The following is a 20,515-nucleotide window of genomic DNA, read 5'->3' as shown; positions in this document are numbered from 1 at the left end:
GACCTCTCTAGCATGTTGAACACTAAACTTTTTGGAAGAAGTCACAGTGGAGAATAGGTTTACCTCTTTCAACAAGGACAAAATCTAGGGAACAGTGTACTTTTCTTCGTCAATCCTATGACTGACCGCTTCAGAACCATGTCCCATTTGCTGGCGTGAGCTTGAGACTTGAATCAAACACTCTTCTTCCAGACTCCTGGTGCTCTGGTAGAGTTCCCTACTCTCCAAGCCAAGTTCTTCATCTTGGTCTGGATCTTCTTATTGACTAGACTTGGCTTCTTTGCTGCAATATTTCCCTTTCTCTGGGTAGTCTCGGCTTCTAATGCTGCTCTTGTTGCAGCTGTTGTTGCAGGATCATCCTTGAACATCTTCTGGAACATCTTCTGTTTTTTTTTAAATGGCTGACGAAGAAGCTATAAAATATAAGTTATTAATGATAGCAATATAAAAAAAAAATATGAAAATATGAGGATGCAACTGTTTAAAAATAATAAGAAAAATATATTAAAAAAATTAAAATGTAATAAAATCTGTGATGATGTGGGGAATTGAGCCTGACACAGCGACACGCCATCTTGACAAGACATATCTTCGTCTTAGTTAGTTAACGTCTTATATTTAATAAGATATCATTTAAAATTAAATATAATTGAAAAATATTTTAAAAAATTAATTTCTTTTCCCGACTTTTTGAGTGAGGTCACGTGCCCTCATATCAATACCAAATGCAACCTGTTGCTATATTGAGGTTGGTGTTTTGGTTCAAGCAACCCTATTGTTCCTAGTGTTGTTTCTTGCATCGCACAGAACATCTTTCATCATTGTATGCCAGGATACGACGTGGCCTCCCTGACAGCTTTTTATCTGTCCTCGTCCTGATGTGTGTCATGTGTCCTGGTGTCTGATCATAAGACATTCTTGTTTACAGTCTCTTATAAAAGAGAATGTCTTACCTTAGGTAGGACAACACACTTTACACGTCGAAATCATTTCTAAAAGAGAAAAGTGTGTGTGGGTTTTGTTCTCTAGGTTTTGGCTCCTTTCAGAAGACAAACCTAACATTTTTACAGTTGTTGTTATTATTGTTGTTATGTATATACATAGATACACTGGGTGAGTGTAAGAGTGAAAAGTGAGGGGAGCTCAAATCTAGGGGGAGCCTAGGTTAGTAACACCATAGGATAGTTTGGGTTACCACTCCTGGTGTCATTTACTTGTTTTTCTTACCTGTTGATTGTTGTTCTTTCAGTTGTTCTTAACAACATCTAACAAGACAGGTTATACAGTAGTTCTGGACTTTCACAACCAAATAGTCTCTTTAAATGACAATTTTGTAATTTATAAATGTTTCAAAGGTTTTAAGTTTCAATGACATTTATGTAATTTCAGTAGTGGCTTTTTTGTAATTTTGGAAGTTGTAAAGAATATTTTCATCATGTCACTGTATAATAAAATTCGGCCTTTATTATAGACAAGCAGTATGCCCGGCGCGTTGTTGCGGAATAATTAATATATTTTAGTCTAGAGGAAGAAATATATAGAAACATGTCTAAAAATAATTAGGTTTGAAAAAAATATAGTTAAAGTTAAAAAAAAATTCAGTACAAATGAACACTACTTGTGTTTATGGTCTAATCTCTTATTTAAAAAAAAAATAACAGTGTTTTTGTGAGTAGAGGGGTTCCCCTACTTAATAATAATAATAATAATAATAATAATAATAATAATAATAATAAAAATGATAATGTTGATAAATTGATCTTGAAATGGTAATGTATTCATGCAAGTTTCTCTTATATTGTTCAATTTTTTTTACACTTTTGAGACGATATTAATTATATTATGCGTTAAGTTATATTTTATGAAATTTATGTTCCTTATTCAATCAAAAGACACCAGCTCAAACACTACATATCAGATAATTTGAATTTGGATCGTTCTCTTTTTTGTTTTTTTTTTTTTTTTTTTTACAAAAAACATCATGAATAAATAAAGTGATGACTTTCGGTATATAGTTGGAGAGACATACAAATAGACACAAAAAAAAGACGGGAGAGATTAAAATTATTCGAGACTAGCCCTAGAGGTACTATATTTGAACAAAAAAGAGCCAAAATAATGGCTTTGTTGACAATATTATATATTATTGATAAAGTTGCTCTTCATAATCTGTAGTTGGTAATTCACCTTAATTAACCGAGTAGGTAACTTGTGAGATTAAAGTATTTAATCTGGCCACTCAATATATTGGAAATAAAGTTGAATGAGAATCAGAGAGAACATTAAATTTACTTGAAACCAAACAAAAAAATTAAAAAGAAAATTCTCAAATATGTTGTAGCTATACAAATAAATACATTATTTATTGAGAATAATATCTGATTCCTACTATCCATATAAAAAATAAAAATAAAAATAAAAAAATTGTCCATATGATGATTAACAGACTACGTCTTATTTGGTTTCAATTAAAATCTCTCTATAGCCGTGACATACGTAGTTCACCTTTCGAACCCGTCAACACTACTCCCTTTGGAAAGTACGTTTGGAGGTCTCGTATGGCTTGCGAAGTCAAATCTTTCTCGTCGAAATCCTCGCGATACATCACCGGTCTGGCAAAGAATTCCTTGAAAAGCCTGAAAATCATTTCTTTCCGCCATTCTTCGTATGCCCGAGAACCCGTCTGAACAACAAGCCAGTCTTCATACTCGAACTGCGAAACAAAACAAAAAGCATTGGATAAGGAACACATAGTATGAAGTGTTATAGAGGTTCCATATCAAAAGCAATTGTTATCATAGGAGTAACTCAATGATCTTTACAAACCGTATAAAGCTCATTTGTCTATCTTAGGCCGGAACTATTATTTTTAGATTGGTCCTCGTTTGAGCTTTCTGGCTTTGATACTCAAAACCAATCGATGGGGATAGAGTTAGCTCAAGACCTTATAATTATTGCGATGTCCCTTATTATATTTCTGACAAGCAGTATGCCTCGCACGTTGCCGCGGAATAGTTAAAATATTTTAGTCTGAAGGAAAAAATATAGACATGTCTAGAAATATTTAGATTTGAAAATATAAATTTAAGTTTTTTGGAGACATTTTTATATTTATGATTAAAAAAATAAATTCGGTATGAATGAATAGTACTTGTGACTAGCGTCCAATCTCTTCTTTTTCTATATATATATTAAAAAAAAAAAACCTTACTTGAATAGTAATCTGAGTTTTAGGGGCCAAACTCTTCTTTATATATATAATAATGTGTGATCCTCAACTCTATAAATCATCAACGGTATAGAAGCTCAACACGGTGTTAAATCATCTTACCGGGCTCCTTAACATATCATGAGTGTGCCTCTTTGGTACATTGGATTGTTCGAGCATGGCGTAAAAGGCAGTCACGTCTTCCATCATTTCCTCTTTCGAGGGAAGTTTGATTCGGTTAGACAAAACCCCCGATACCCACTTGCTCTGTAGCTCATACAACGGAAAGGGAACAGCCTGGAGGGAATAACCACATAGTATCATCACAAATTAAACTGGTCTGTAGAGAGAGAGAGAGAGAGAGAGAGAGAGAGAGAGAGAGAGAGAGAAAGAGAGAGAGAGAGAGAGAGAGAGAGAGAGAGAGAGAGAGGTTTGACCAGTTTGACCTTAAAAGGAAGGCCGACAAAGGAAAGCCACGGGGCCAAAGCCGGTGGGAACACGTGTTTATAGAGCGGTCCGACTCGGTTGTCGTCCACGGTCACCATGCCGTTCGTTTCAAGAAAAGGGTAGTAGTATTTGTACCTAATAAATAGACGATATTCGGGATCAAGGTTTTTGAGAAATAACTAAAAGGGACTTGAATATTCAACTCATAAGGCCTATGTAATAATAACATTATATATAATATTATACCCGGTGCAGTGAATAATGGCATCGGCAACGACAAAGCTTTCATCCTCAAACACCACTCTTCCATCCTCATGGACGCTTTTGATCTGTGTTCGCTCAAGCATAGTTAAAATAGGTAAAATATTATAATGACCAATATATTTTTGTATAAACGAAAATAAGATATCGTACATTCAAGAGGTCGGAATCCCTCATACAATTTCCATCCCATCTTATTTATAGATCGACTAACATAACTTGTACATATTCTATAGAAATTTCGGCAGTCGCCGGGGCTGTGGGTTTTCTGTGAAGTCGATGGTGGTAGATCTTTCAGATGAGGTGGCTACGGATCCTGCCCCTTTCTTTGAAACGGTCTGGAAGTCTCCGGTCCCGAGTAAAGTCCAAATTTTCGCGTGGCAGTTGGCGCTAAAGAGAGTTAATACGGCAGATCGTATTCAAAAGATCAACCCTCATATATCCCTGATGCCAAGCTTATGCCCTCTCTGTGCTAGAGCGAGTGAGGATGCCGAACACCTTTTTATTGGGTGTCCTGTGGCGGAGGCGATCTGGAAGTGGCTTTTCCAAAAGCTGGAAATTCCTTTCATGCCTGATTCTATAGAAGGGTTGCTTCGTATCCACGAGATGCAAGGGCACAGCGACGAATGGATCGCAGCTGCTAAGACCGGAGTTTTAACTTCTTTGTGGTGTCTTTGGAATACGAGGACTAACCGGCTTTACAACGAGGAGGTTTGGAACTGGGACAGTATGGTCGACAACACTAATCGCTGTATAGCCTTATGGCGTCATTCTAACTGTAAAGATTTTAAGGCGTTTTCTCTTTCTGATCTGGCCAGGGATTGGGTCTGCACTCTGTAACCCTTTGTGCAGGCATTTGTTTTTGTTTTTTTTTCGGAGCTGTTTTCGGGTTTCTTCAGCTCTTTTTTATGTACTTTCTACGGCTAAGCCGTTTCAATCAATAAAAGATCAGAGTTTCTTTTAAAAAAAATATATATAATAATCTTATATCCTAATAAAATATTCCTTACAAGCTATCATGAGAGAGAGAGAGAGAGAGTACCATTGGATGTAGCCAGATGTTATTAGAACCGGGAAGATTTCTTGGTTGTTGTTCATCGGAAATAGATCTTGCTGCAATGTGGGCTTCTTTGACTACTGTGGATATTTCTCGAGATATGTCATGTGCGCTCACCGAAATCCCTATCAAAACTACAACCTGCAAAAATGAGGAATTAGTGAAAGTTCACGGGAATGTATTTGAGTCAAATAATGGAGATAACTCGTTTGTTTGCATTGAATGAGTAGTAGCACTGTCAAGTTATAAATCCCATTTGCATTGAATATTCGGAAGCTCGGGAGTGGAACTAAGCAAGTTTGGCCCTTTTGAGGTATGAGATCAAAGACTGGGTTGTAGAACAAACTTCTCAAAGAATCCCATCTCAATGTGGTCCATCTTTATAATTGTTATCATCATTGTTATTTGTATCATTGAAGCAAGGTGTTCATGCAAAGCAAACAACTTTACTGGTGACATAACGAAAATTATACGAAGTAAGATCTCGAAGCTGACTTGATCGCGGAAAGGGTGTGGAGTTCGATAATTGTGGCTGTGGATTTGCTTCCCAGGCCACACATCAATGCCTGCAAGAAAGAAAGAAAGGAAAAAAAAAAAAATCATAACCATCCATGAATACTACATGTAGAGTCAATCATGGCATTCAATCAGAAATCTGAACACAGAGAAACAGTTTTTGCAAGAACAATTTTACATTTCATTATATGAGCAAAAAGCCTTCAAACTTAGGACCCTTTTGTAAATTGGGAAAAGCCTGCAGTTACCAGGAATCTCAGCGACACGAGGCTCCGAGTGATGACCGTTACAGACCACAACGGCGTCGAAAGTCTCATCTCCGACCGACTCATCTCCTTTCTTCTTCGACACGACTCTCCACTGATCACGATGAGCCCTAATTATCACCGGACTCACAGACACAACCTCGGTCTCGAACCTCACGAATTTCTCGATCCCAAACTCCTTTGAGAAGTCTCTCAAGTACATCAACACCTCTCTGTGCCTCGGAAACCTCCTGTGGTCTCTGACCTCGTCGCCCTCGTTTTCTCTGGCCACGAATGGGAAGTCTCTGAAGCCCATCAACTCTCTGGGGAGGTTGGTCCGGAGAGACTCGTACATGCTCGAGTGTACGAAGCTACGATTCGGGTCGAGTCCGATCGGGTCGGACTCGACGCGTGGCGTGTAGACCCAGGTCCCGCCCACTTGGTCTCCTCGCTCGAACACCACCACTCTGTGCCCTTCGCGGAGGAGCTCGCGAGCCGCCACGAGCCCGGACGCGCCGGCGCCGATGACTGCCACGTGGCGGGAGGCGAGTGGTTGCTTTCGGTCCGTCGTCATGACCGTGACTTTCTGTGTTCGAATGGAAGTTTCGTTGATTCACCAACAATTTTAAGATAGGTTAGATTAAAGACATTTATTTTTTAAGGAAAATAATTAACATTCAGAACTGCCAAATACCAAGGATCGCAGTTACCGTTATCCTTTTACTGGACCTTAAATTTTGGGGGTAAATCGTTTATCGGATGGAAAATCGATTAATATTCAGACCAAAACAAAATCGGTACCGACAGAAAACCGCTTACCGTAGAGAAAATCGACAAAAATATAAGAAACCGTAGGTATTCAGACAAATATTTTACAATAATAAACATAATTTTCATATTTTTCAAAACTAAATTACTTTGATTACAACATGTACGACAAAATATAAAACACAAAGTTCAAACCAAGATAAAATTTAACATAAAGTACCATAAAGTTCAAAGTTTGAAGTCAAACATTGATTACAACACATACGACAAAATATAAAACACAAAGTTCAAACCAAGATCAAATTCAACATAAAGTACCATAAAGTTCAAAGTTTTTCGGCTTGTTTCCGCGGAAAGTCAAACCTTGATTACAATACGTACGACAAAATATAAAACACACTAATTAATAATTAATTATACGTGGAGTGTCTTGAATATCTCGTCACTCGTGAATGAAGAATCGGTCGACGGCTTTGGTCAATCTCTTGACCCCGGAGTGCGATCTTTTTGGATCAGAAGACTCCGAAGATCCACCGAAACCTTCGTCTATTTCTTGACCAGAGTCCCCTAGACTTTTCTGGAGGTCGGCTCGCATCGACTCACACAAACTCTCACGTTGCTTCTTCTTTTGAAAGCGTACGTAGAGTAATTCTCGCATTTCCTCATGTACTTCATGAGGAACCTTGTCGCACATTTTCACACGATTTGTCTTGTCTATGTTCGCCAAGTGATTTTTCACAAAATTTGCATTTGCTTGCATTCGGTCGTCCTTCGACGGGCTCGCAATACTTCTGTGCCGGGTCGGGATGCCATACTTCATCGTCATAATCATCAATTCATCATCATATTCATTTGAAACCAACATATTCTTCATCACAATCATCAATTCATCAACATATTCGTAATCATAATCATCAATTTATCATCATCTTCATCTCTAATAAAGATATTCATAATCATAATCATCAATTCATCATCAAATTCATTTCAAATCAACATATTCATCATCATAATAATCTAAAATCAACATATTCATCATCATACTCGTCTAAAATCAACACATTCATCATCATAATCATCAATTCATCAACATATTCATATTCATAATCATCAATTCATCAACACATCATCATAATCATCAATTCATCATCACACTCATCTCAAATCATCATATTCATCATCATAATAATCTAAAATCAACATATTCATCATCATACTTGTGTAAAATTAACATATTCACCATCACAATCATCAATTCATCATCAAATTAATTTTAATTCAACATAATCATCATCATAATCATCAATTCATAATCAAACTCATCTAAAATCAACATATTCATCATCATAAATTCATAGTCATCAATTCATCATCATATTCAAGGATTAAAAAACGAAATTTTGTTGGAAAAAAATGGAAAAAAAATCCAAAAATCCCAAAATCCCAGAAATCCTCGTCACATGCCTCTCGGAAACGCCGGAAAATTGACAAAACAAGCCTGTGTAAAACGGGATCCGCCGGGAAGCACCTTCGCGATGAAGGAAATCGCAAAAGCAAGCCGGAAAATGAGCAAATTTAGGCTTGAGCAAACGGAATACGAGAGAAAAAGGGTTTCACCAAAATTTTACTTTTGAAGCTAGGTTTCCCCGAATTTTAGCCCAAATCCTTTATATAAAACTCGGGAACCGGTTCAAAGGAATCCAGTCCGGTTCGACCGGATTCAAGAAACGAAAAACGGTGAATGCCCTTACACTCCCGATCTCCTCAGGTTCGCCGGTTCCCCCGAAAAGTCATTCATTGCCTAAGACCATACAATGATTCCGGACAGCGGCACGTACAAAGTAAATAACAAAGGCAATGGACTATTCGGCCAAAAATGAACTCATCGGGCTTTGGGCCTCTTCAAGAGAGATTAAATGCAAATTAAAGACATTGCGCTTCAACATTTTTCTTTCGCCACGTAGGGTTCACATTGGATTTCGGTCCAACATTTTGTTGAGTTATTAAGAGAGAAAATTAGGGAATTTTAAATAGAAAACTAACTGTTTTTTTTTCAAAAATAAAACAACTAGATTTTTTTTAAATAAAATGCACATACAATATTATAATTGAGATAAAAAAAAAATTAATTGGATTGCCATATAAGCAAAATTGACTACAATTTCAAAATTCTTCAAACATTGACCAGTTATTTTATTATATCTCATATAAATAACTAAATTTTTTGTGTTTCCTTATAAATGTTATAATGACCACAAAATTTTGGGGTTATATAGGCTTTAAATCAATAAAATAAAATAAAAGTATTGTTATGCCGTCTTTTTCTTATGGTAAAAAAACAAAGCCTCAATCGCAAAAAACGACGTTACGATATAAAAGGACAGTTTAGTCAAACACGCGTGACTAAAAAACCAAGCGCCAACCAAGCAAAAACCAAGCTTCAACCAAGCAAAAACCAAGCGCCAACCAAGCAAAAATCAAGCTTCAACCAAGCAAAAACCAAGTGCCAACCAAGAACCAAGCTTCAACCAAGCGAAAACCAAGCTTCAACCAAGCAAAAACCAAGCGCCAACCAAGCTTCAATCAAGCATCAACCAAGCTTCAATCAAGCAAAAATCAAGCGCCAACAAGGCTTCAATCAAGCATCAACCAAGCTTCAACCAAGCACCAACCAAGCATCAAGCACCGGTTTCTTTTCCTATAAATAATTCACTCATTCTCAACTCAGAGGACAACTAAAGGGAATTCCCCGAACTCAAAAAACTCTCTAAACCCCAGAGACTCTCAATCCCAGAATTCACTCAGCCAAATACTCTCCCAACTCAAGAGGACTCCGAACTCAGGACTCATTCCGAGCTCAGAACTCATTCCGAACTAAAGGAGAAGAAGGTCCAGGATTCACTCCGAACTCAAAATACACTAAACCCCAAAAAATTCCACTCCCAACTCTGGAATAGAGCCTGAACCAAGAATCCCATGAACTACGTCATGACCTGATCCCGCAAGGCGGGTACGTAGGCAGCTCACGAGGAGCACGGTCACGCCCCCAGGCGAGCTCGACCCCCAGCAGGGGCGATCTCCAGGCGAGCTCGACCTTCAGCCAAGCTCGACCCCCAGCAGGGGCGATCTCCAGGCGAGCTCGACCTTCAGCCGAGCTCGACCCCCAGGCGAGCTCAACCTTCCAGCCGAGCTCAACCTCCAGGCAGGGGCGATCTCCAGGCGAGCTCGACCTCCAGCCGATCTCGACCCCCCCAGGCGAGCTCCCTCCAGGCAGGGCGACCTCCAGGCGAGCTCAACCTCCAAGCAGGGGCGATCTCAAGGCGAGCTCAACCTCCAGGCAGGGGCGACCTCCAGACGAGCTCGACCCCCCCAGGCGAGCTCCCTCCAGGCCGAGCTCAACCTCCAGGCAGGGGCGACCTCCAGACGAGCTCGACCCCCCCAGGCGACCTCCCTCCAGGCGAGCTCAACCTCCAGGAAGGGCGATCTCCAGGCGAGCTCGACCTCCAACCGAGCTCGACCCCCCCAGGTGAGCTCACCCCCCAGGCAGGAGCTCACCCTCCAAGCAGGGGCGATCTCCAGGCGAGCTCGACTCTCCAGCCGAGCTCGACCCCCAAGCGAGCTCGACCTCCAGCCAGGTTCAACCTTCCAGGCGAGCTCAACCTCTAGGCGAGCTCGACTCTCCAGGCGAGCTCGACCCCCAGCCGAGCTCGACTCCCAGGCAAGCTCACCCTCCAGGCAGGGGCGATCTCAAGGCGAGCTCAACTTTCCAGGCGAGCTCAACCTCCAGGCAGGGGCGACCTCCAGACGAGTTCGACCCCCCCAGGCGAGCTCCCTAAAGGCCGGGCGACCTCCAGGCGAGCTCAACCTCCAGGCAGGGGCGATCTCCAGGCGAGCTCGACCTCCAGCCGAGCTCACCCTCCAGGCAGGGGCGATCCCTAGGCGAGCTCGACTCTCCAGGCGAGTTCGACCTCCAGCCGAGCTCGACCCTAGGCGAGCTCACCCTCCACGCAGGGGCGATCTCAAGGCGAGCTCGACCTCCAGCCGAGCTCGACCCCCCAGGCAAGCTCACTCTCCACGCAGGGGCGATTACTAGGCGAGTTCGACTCTCCAGGCGAGCTCGACCTCCAGCCAGGATCGACCCCCGGGCAAGCTCAACCCCCCAAGCGAGATCAACCCCCCAGGCGAGCTCACTCTCCAGGCAGGGGCGATCACTAGGCGAGCTTGACTCTCCAGCCGAGCTCGACCCCCAGGCGAGCTCACTCTCCAGGCAGGGGCGATCACTAGGCGAGCTCGACTCTCCAGCCGAGCTCGACCCCCAGGCGAGATCAACCTCCAGGAAGGGCGATCTCCAGGCGAGCTCGACCTCCAGCCGAGCTCGACCCCCCAGGCGAGCTCACCCCCCAGGCAGAAGCTCACCCTCCAGGCAGAGGCGATCTCCAGGCGAGCTCGACTCTCCAGCCGAGCTCGACCCCCAGGCGAGCTCAACCTCCAGGAAGGGCGATCTCCAGGCGAGCTCGACCTCCAGCCGAGCTCAACCCCCAGGCGAGCTCACCCCCAAGGCAGGAGCTCACCCTCCAGGCAGGGGCGATCTCCAGGCGAGCTCGACCTCCAGCCGAGCTCAACCTCCAGACGAGCTCGACCCTCCAGAGGAGCTCGACCCCCCAGGCGAGCTCGACCTCCCAGCAAGACCGACCTCCAGGCGAGCTCGACCCCCAGGCGAGCTCGACCTCCAGGCCAGAAATCTAAGACGAAGAACGCGTTCCCGACGAAAAGAAGGCAAAGCATCGTTTCCCTCTTTACGATTCTAAGATCCTCTGAAGCTCCTGGACGCTTTGGGCTTTGTCCCGAACTTCCTTGAGCCCATTGGACTCTCGAAAAGTAATTTGGGCCGACCCCATACCAGGCACGTGACTATTCCAGGCACGCCACGTATCATCGAATGTTAAACCCAAAAAACGGCTTAACATTTTGGCGCTAGAAGGAGGGGAACTCGAAAACAACCACGAGTTCTCCACCGGCAAATCCACTTCCCTCCACGGGACCATCACAAGCCTCCCTGGTAGACCTTCTCTTTTCAAAACCAGAAGAAATCCTCCACCGAAAGTCTCAAGACCGGAGGACTAATCCGCCAAATTATCGCAACCGGAAGATTCCTCCGGCAAAAACCTCCTGCAAGATGTCCAACCGCATCGCCGCTTCTGGGAGCAACGCCCCTCAACAGGCGGAGAGCGTAGCACTTTACACACGGGCCCGAACTCAGGCTAGGCACGGTCAAGAAACCTCGCCGCCAAGCATCGTCCCGGCAACAGGCACCGCGCCTCTGCCACACCCAAATACCACCGGCGTTAGAAATCCCTCCCTCGACACTGTCTTCGTCGAATGAGACGACCGCATTGAGCGCCTCGAGAACAGTCTTTTCCTGTTAGCAAGCGAGTTCGCTAGAGATCGAGAGGAGATGGTCATAACTTTACACGCCCATGCAAGAGAGGGGCGCCCGTAGAACGCTAACTCTGGGGGTCAAAGGCGCGAACAAGGGCAAACGCTAAATGCGAACATCGAAGGCAGACAGGACGGCGACCCTGACCCAAGTATTCGAGACATCGACCGCCACCACCGGGTAGAACGAAGAACCGCTCGGGGGCTAGATCAACATGGACCGCAGAACTTAAGCACCGACCCACAACGCGTCAGTATCCCTCAGGCCGCTCGCTCCATCGCAGGAACCGGAGCCGAATCGCGAAGGTCTGCTCTCGATAGACTGGGCCAAGGAGAAGAGGTAGCAGATAGCGGAGACGTCAGAAGATCTCCTCCGCCGCGACGTACGGGGTCGCCAGGACGCTTAGGGCCCAACGTAGATCTACGACGTCACCTCAACTCTCGGTGGGAGATCCCGGGGCGCTAAGCCGTCCCCGAAACAGGCGAACCACAAGAAGTCGCCCCTCTAATTACGGCAACACCGCCTGCGGCACATGTCACTCTGATCGATCAAGCATCGAATGAAAGAGAACGTACCACCAGATTTGCGCCTACCGCCATACATGTCGGAAATGATGAAGTAACTAACATGTTCCACGTGTTGAGAGAGGAAATCCGAGAGTTGCAGGCAGCCCGGACAAGAACCCCCTTGGTGAGAAGCATGATCGAGGGCGTGGCTTCGCCATTCGCGGCACACGTCATCGCTAGCGACACCGAGGGGAGCTTCCGTCCGCCCACCATGCCGCTCTATGACGGAAGCACAGACCCTCTTTACCACATCCACCAGTACCAGACCAACATGAGGATGGCGGGACATTCCCCGTCAACGATATGCCAGGCGTTCTGTCTCACCCTCACCAGTACCGCGTTCGAGTGGTTCCAAAGGCTCGGGCGAGGGTCCGTGCAATCGTTCGAAGACCTCTAGGAAAGGTTCCTCACTCGCTTCTCCGCCTCACGGGTCCGGAGAAAGGAAAAATCATACCTCCTAACAATCAAACAGGGCAGCTCCGAGACGCTCCAACACTACCTCAACCGGTTCATCGAGGAGTCCAGCAAGGTGGACGATTACGAGGACGGCGACGCTGTCTACGCCTTCATCGACGGCCTACGGGCTGGCGACCTTCTGACGTCACTGGTGAAGCAGCTGCCCGCTACGATGACAGAGCTCATCTCCCAAGCTACCCAGCACATCTCCGTCGAGGAGTACTACGAAAGTCGGAGGATCCGCGAGAGGGGGAACCGGCGCAGGGACGAGGACGAGGTCAACAACGACCAACGAAGAAAGAAGAGCCGGGGTGCCGACGCCGCGGCTTCAAGCGTCCGACCGCCGCCAAAACAGAGACCCCTACTAGTCGAGAGGTTCCAGAGGAACGCCGACTTCACACCACTCAAAGCTACGCCGGATCGAATTCTGGCCTTGCACGGGGACATGTTCACCGAGCCCCGACCCATGGCGATGCACCCATCAAAGCGCAACAAGAACAAGTACTGCCGTTTCCACAAAGACCACGGTCACCTCACCGCCGAATGCTTCGAGCTCAAGAAGCAGATCGAAAGTCACATCTAAAATGGCGAGCTGAAGGAGTTCGTGATGGCCATGGTCGCCAATCCGGACCCCGCGCCGAGGAGACAGGTTCCCCATAACGACAAGCGGCAGGAACGCGGGAAATAAGTTGTCGCGGGTGGAAGCAACAACAACAACACCCGAGGTAACGTGGCCAACGCCCCACTCAACTTGGTGACCACAATCTTTGGAGGGCCAGAAATGGGAGATACCGCGCGCGAACGAAGGATATGCGCGAGCAGCAAACGGAGAGGGCCCCTCCCACCATATCAACCTCACTCAGAGCACATGCCCGATTACGCCATACGAAACAATCCACTTCACCGAGGAAGAGGCCCGCCAGGTGATGCACCCGCACAACGACGCCATCGTTGTCAAGGCGCAAGTAGCAAACAATATGGTGAAGAGGATTCTCATTGACAACGGGAGCTCGGCCGACGTCCTATTCAAAGCTGCCCTCGACCGGATGGACCTCGGAGAAGTTCGTCCAACCCCGGTCAAGACCCCGCTCTTCGGGTTTGCAGGAGAGTGCATTTACACGGAAGGTTCCATAAGCGCCTCCCGGTCACATTCGGACAGGAAGGGGGAGCCCAGGTCACGCGCCTGGTGGACTTCCTAATTGTGGACCGACCTTCCGCTCACAATGTCATCATAGGGCGACCAACGCTCAACAGGCTGCGCGCGGTCACCTCAACATACCACCTCCTCATGAAATTCCCGACACCCAAGGGAGTAGGGGTGATGCGAGGAAGCCAAGCCGACTCTAGGGCATGCCACGTCCAGGGATCCCGCGTCAGGAAAGGCGAAGCCATGGTGAGTGTCATATGTGAAGTCGGAGACGACCTCTCAGGCGAGATCGGCAAGGCACGAACACTCGAGGACCTGGACCCGCGAGAAGAAGCCGACTCCAAGAAAGTAGAGGCATCGAGCGACCTCGTACCTGTGATACTCGACGAAGCCAACCCCGAACAGGTCGTCATGATCGGAGCACACCTGTCAGCCGAACTAAAAGATCGGCTCGGAGCGTTCCTCCAAGAACACAGAGACGTCTTCGCGTGGACACACGCAGACATGCCGGGGATCGACCCGAAGATTATCACCCACAGGCTCAACGTACTCCCTGGAGAGAAGGGAAAAATCCAAAAAAGAAGATCGTTCAACCCCGAAAGGTATCTCACGATCAACGAGGAAGTCGAGAAGCTAATCACCGCCGGATTCGTCCGCGAGGCCAAGTTCCCTAGTTGGGTCTCTAACGTGGTCATGGTGAAAAAGTCGAACGGGAAGTGGCGAATCTGTATCGACTACACCGACCTCAACAAGGCTTGCCCGAAGGACTGCTTCCCCCTGCCGAGGATCGATCAGCTGGTCGATTCCACCGCAGGGCACGAACTCTTGAGTTTCATGGACGCCTACTCGGGATACAATCAAATTGGAATGTACGGACCAGACGAGCTGAAGACCACTTTCACCACCGATCGAGGCCTATTCTGTTACCAGGTGATGCCGTTCGGGCTGAAGAACGCCGGAGCCACTTATCAGCGCTTGGTAAACCAAATGTTCGCCAAGCAAATCGGGAAGACGATGGAGGTCTATGTCGACGACATGCTCGTTAAAAGCCTCGAGGCGCCTGACCACGTCAAAGACCTGGAGGAGACCTTCGCCCTTCTCCGAAAGTACAAGATGAAGTTGAACCCGAACAAGTGCGCGTTCGGTGTATAGTCAGGGAAATTCCTGGGATTTATCGTCAACCCGCGAGGCATCGAAGCCAACCCCGAAAAAATACAGGCACTGCTGGACATGAGGCCCCCAACCAAGGCAAAGGAAGTCCAAAGCCTCACTGGACGCGTGGCCGCGCTGAGTCGGTTAGTCTCCAAGGCCACCGACCGATGTCAGCCTTTCTTCCGAGCCATCAAAGGAGGAGCCGACTTTAAGTGGACCGACGAATGCGAAACCGCGTTCCAGGACTTGAAGACATACTTCGCCACGCCACCGCTCCTAGCGAAGCCCAAGGACGGCGAGACCCTCTACATGTACCTCTCTGTGCACGTGGACGGAGCGTCCAATGTCCGCGGGTCAGGGGCAGGAATCGTCTTCGTCAACCTGGACGGAGAAAAGCTCAAGTACGCCATCCACTTCCGATTCAAAGCCTCGAACAACGAGGCCGAATACGAAGCCCTACTAGCCGGACTCGACATAGCCAGGAAGCTCGGGGCTGAAAACCTTAAGATGCACTGTGACTCGCTCCTCATCGTCAACCAAGTCAAGGGAGAATACCAAGCGAAGGAGGAGAACATGGCGGCATACCTGGAGGAAACCAAGCTCCGACTAGAGGCAATCTCCTGGTACGAGATCGTGCAGGTCCCCAGGGGCTCGAACGCTGAGGCCGACGACCTGGCTAGGATGGCCTCCGGCTGCGATAGCGAGGAGTTAGGCAAGGTGCCTGTCGAGACCTTGAAGCTCCCGTCCATCACCAAGGGAGAGGTGAACCTGATCGAAGAAGAGCCCCAACCGAACTGGATGACGCCGATCATCGAATACCTCCGCGATGGCGTCCTCTCCACCGACTAGGCTGAAGCTAAGAAGGTGAAGTATCACGCACACAAATATGTCTGGCGAGGATCCACACTCTATAAGAGAGGGTACTCGCAGCCACTCCTCCGATGCCTGGACGAGGCCGAAGCCGACTACGTCTTGAGGGAAATCCATGAAGGAATTTGCGGGAATCACTCCGCAAGTCAGTCCCTGACTTTGAAGGCGCTCAAGCAAGGCTACTTCTGGCCAACGATGAAGAAAGACGCGTTCAGTTGGGCACAAAAATGCGCAAGTGCCAAAGATTCTCGCACATTCCGAGACATGCCCCGGCCCCATTGTGCCCGATCCTCGTGGCACGACCATTCGCGAAGTGGGGGGTGGACCTCATAGGTAAGCTCCCGATGGCGTCCGGCCAGCGAGTCTGGGCGATAGTCGCCATCGACTACTTCACAAAATGGGTGGAGGCGGAGCCCCTGGCCACAATAACCGAAGCAAACACTACAAGCTTCATGTGGAAATCGATCATATGCCGCCACGGCATCCCCGCCTCGATCGTCACCGACAATGGCAGCCAGTTCGACAACGCAATGGTCCGAAGGATATGTGAACAATTGAAGATCAGCAAGACCTTCTCCTCAGCACGCCACCCACAGGCAAACGGCCAAGTTGAGGCCGTGAACAAGACAATCAAGGAGACTTTGAAGAAGAAGCTGGAAGAAAAGAAAGGTGCATGGGCCGACGAGCTCCCCCTTGTCCTTTGGGCTTACCGGACAACCACGCGGACTGCCACAGGCGAAACGCCTTTCTCCCTCACTTACGGGGTTGAAGCCGTCATCCCCGTTGAGAGCGGAGCGCCGTCATTCCGAACAGAGACCTTCGACGAAGACAGCAACAACGAAGCCCTCCGAATGGAGCTCGACGTGATCGAAGAAAGGAGAGCTGAAGCGTTCGCCCGCATGGCCGCGCAGAAGAGGATCGTTGAGAAGCACTACAACTAAAGGGTCAAAATCCGCCGTTTCGCCGAAGGAAGCCTCGTCCTGAGTAGGGTGTTCCAAAACACCCAGGTTCGCGGAGCCGGAGTACTCGGGCCAAACTGGGAAGGGCCTTACCGAATTCGAAAGGTGATACACAACGGAACTTACCACGTCGACGAGATGGACGGCAAGGAAATTAGGCACCCGTGGAACGCGGAGCACCTCCGCCAATACTACCAATAGGCCATGGCGCCGAGACACCTGAGGGTTGGTAAGCGACGAAACCTGAACAACAAATCAAGTCATTTCAAATTTTTAGTTTTCCAAAAAGCGACCACCGACCCCAATGAACGTTGGATTTTTTAAAAAGCAGGCCATGCGCCCAATTAATGAATGAAGTCGAAATTCGCGTTCAGTTTGCAAATAATTAGCTCCTAAATTTTCATACAATTTAAACATAATTGCATAAAAACTGGCGGGGTTAATAGAGTAAGACAAAGACCAAGGAAAAAAAAAACAAAAAACAAAAAACAAAAATATATATATGTGAAAATGCAGGAATACAGACATAGAAACCTCGGCATCGAGCCCCAAACGCACCTCAAAGCGTCCACGGAGTCCGAGAAATGGGGTTTCGCAACGTTGAAACCCCGAACGTATCAGCTCCGTGCGACCCGAGATGAGGGGGCTTGCGCCACCAAGTCCCCGACCGACCTCAAAGCGTCCACGGAGTCCGAGAAATGGGGTTTCGCAACGTTGAAACCCCGAACGTATCAACTCCGTGCGACCCAAGATGAGGGGGCTTGCGCCACCAAGTCCCCGACAGACCTCAAAGCGTCCACGGAGTCCGAGAAATGGGGTTTCACAACGTTGAAACCCCGAACGTATCAACTCTGTGCGACCTGAGATGAGCGGGCTTGCGCCACCAAGTCCCCGACCGACCTCAAAGCGTCCACGGAGTCCGAGAAATGGGGTTTCGCAACGTTGAAACCCCTAACGTATCGACTCCGTGCGACCCGAGATGAGGGGGCTTGCGCCACCAAGTCCCCGACCGACCTCAAAGCGTCCACGGAGTCCGAGAAATGGGGTTTCGCAGCATTGAAACCCCGAACGTATCGCAAAGAACTCTGTGCGACCCGAGATGAGGGGACTTGCGCCATCAAGTCCCCGATCGATCCCCAGGCGAGCTCGACCTCCAAGCGAACTCGACCCCCAAGCAAGTTCGACCACCGGGCGAGCTCGACCTCCAAGCGAGTTCGACCACCAGGCGAGCTCGACCTCCAAGCGAGCTCGACCTCCAAGCAAATTCGACCTCCAGGCAAACTCGACCTCCAAGCGAGCTCGACCTCCAAGCGAATTCGACCTCCAAGCGAACTCGACCCCAAAGCGAGTTCGACCACCGGGCGAGCTCGACCTCCAAGCGAATTCGACCTCCAAGCGAGCTCGACCTCCAAGCGAACTCGACCCCCAAGCGAGTTCGACCACCAGGCGAGCTCGACCTCCAAGCGAGCTCGACCTCCAAGCGAACTCGACCCCCAAGTGAGTTCGACCACCAGGCGAGCTCGACCTCCAAGCGAGCTCGACCTCCAAGCGAACTCGACCCCCAAGCGAGTTCGACCACCAGGCGAGCTCGACCTCCAAGCGAGCTCGACCTCCAAGCGAACTCGACCCCTAAGCGAGTTCGACCACCAGGCGAGCTCGACCTCCAAGCGAGCTCGACCTCCAAGCGAACTCGACCCCCAAGCGAGTTCGACCACCAGGCGAGCTCGACCTCCAAGCGAATTCGACCTCCAGGCGAACTCGACCTCCAAGCGAATTCGACCTCCAAGCGAACTCGACCCCCAAGCGAGTTCGACCACCAGGCGAGCTCGACCTCCAAGCGAGCTCGACCTCCAAGCGAACTCGACCCCCAAGCGAGTTCGACCACCAGGCGAGCTCGACCTCCAAGCGAGTTCGACCTCCAAGCGAATTCGACCTCTAGGCGAACTCGACCTCCAAGCGAGCTCGACCTCCAAGTGAATTCGACCTCCAAGCAAGTAAAAGAGACGTAGGGATTACATATACTATACGATAGCCCGTACAGCTTATAGTGCAAAAAGGGAAAATGCCCATTCGCCAGAGTTATACCCAAAATCGGGGCCCGCAAAAAACACAACGGGTCTTGAGAGACGCACAACCGACCGCGCCATAAAAAAAAATCCTGACGAATGAAAGTTTGCCCAAATTCACATACAAAAAAGGGGCGATAAGGCCGTTAGTCCATCACAAAAAGAGGGGAAAGGGACTCGAGCTTCTAAGACGAGTCACTGTCATCTAAGGCGGAGAGTCTCTCCGCTCCCTCCGGAGGATTTTCCATTCCCGGTCCACTCCAGTAGGCAACCAAGTCGCGGTGTGCCCAGTCGATAGCCGAACCAACCCGCTCCGCCTGAACGGCCCCCAGCTCGATGTGCAGACGTTGGAGCTCGGCTCTTTGCGCACATATCTTCATAGCATCATCCTCGGCGCCTTTCTTGAGACCTGCAATCTCAGCCTCGAGAGCTTTCATACGACCATCGGCATCCACCTGTGCCAGACGACGGGCCTCGGTCTCGTGTCCCAATTTCCTCACCAACTCGCGAATATTACGCTTAGTTGCAACAGAAGTCAGATAGCACTACAAAAAAAGGGAAAAATAAAATAATGGGTATTTAAAGGAGGCGAAAAGACGGCAAACGAGGAAAATATCGAGCCATGCACGTGGGGGAAAACCTGTCGGGCCTCGCGAGTCAGCAACTCAGCAAGGGCAATCGCGGTCATCCGATCCAACTGGGTCACCTCCGATGCATGAGTGGACTCAATACCACTAATGGCTTTACGAGCCAAAGGAGTCAACGACCGAGAACCCGACAACACCACTATGTCGGACGATGAGCGGAGATGGGCTTTAAGCTTCTTCCCAGAATTAGCACGCGAGGAAGCCACTAACGGAGCCTCGTCTCGCGCTCTTTTTGAACTAGCAATCGCTGCTTTTGTGGTTGGCATAGATGCTGTTGTAGCGCGAAGAGATAAGCCTACCCTCGAGGGCTGCGAAGGGAGCGACGCCTCTGAACCAAGAAGAGGAACCGGCAGCGGCCGCCCCGCAGAGAATCCCGGCCCTGTAACTCCTCGGGCCCCGTAAGCCACCATACCTTCAAGGAATCGTCGGGAGAATTAGAGTTTTTATTAAAAAAGGAGATCTGCATACATATGGGAACCAAATTGTGATAGCAATAATAAAAAGAAAAAAAAAAACCCCCTATTACTATACCACCAGACTCTGCCGAGAACGGAAAAAAGCGCGAAGACAGCAACGGAACATCGTCGGCCGAACGGTAAGGGAACCACCCAACCTCTTCCCACAGTTTGTCGTCAAGAAACAAGCTAGCCTCGCGATCGCTAAGAGGTACCCCTTCGAGAAAAGAAGCAAACTCGGATCGCTGACCAGGGGGC

General features: G+C 48.2%; 1 protein-coding gene across 1 annotated transcript; it reads right to left on the bottom strand.

Moving 5' to 3' along the window:
* Positions 1 to 2,177: 2,177 nt before the first annotated feature.
* LOC149405101 (flavin-containing monooxygenase FMO GS-OX-like 4) lies at positions 2,178 to 6,349 on the bottom strand. Its single transcript, XM_089606835.1, has 7 exons — positions 5,738 to 6,349; positions 5,469 to 5,539; positions 4,959 to 5,114; positions 3,902 to 3,984; positions 3,655 to 3,790; positions 3,332 to 3,505; positions 2,178 to 2,713 (listed from the first exon to the last, which is right to left on the bottom strand). The coding sequence occupies exons 1-7, from the start codon at positions 6,306 to 6,308 to the stop codon at positions 2,480 to 2,482; spliced, it is 1,425 nt and encodes a 474-aa protein (XP_089462961.1). The 5' UTR covers positions 6,309 to 6,349; the 3' UTR covers positions 2,178 to 2,479.
* Between the last annotated feature and the right edge of the window lie 14,166 nt (positions 6,350 to 20,515).

Source organism: Urtica dioica, chromosome 2 (genome assembly GCF_054948205.1).
Source record: "Urtica dioica subsp. dioica isolate 48M chromosome 2, U.dioica_male_clone48M_v1_H2, whole genome shotgun sequence".
NCBI lineage: Eukaryota > Viridiplantae > Streptophyta > Magnoliopsida > Rosales > Urticaceae > Urtica > Urtica dioica.
This window is presented reverse-complemented; position numbering and strand designations above follow the sequence as displayed.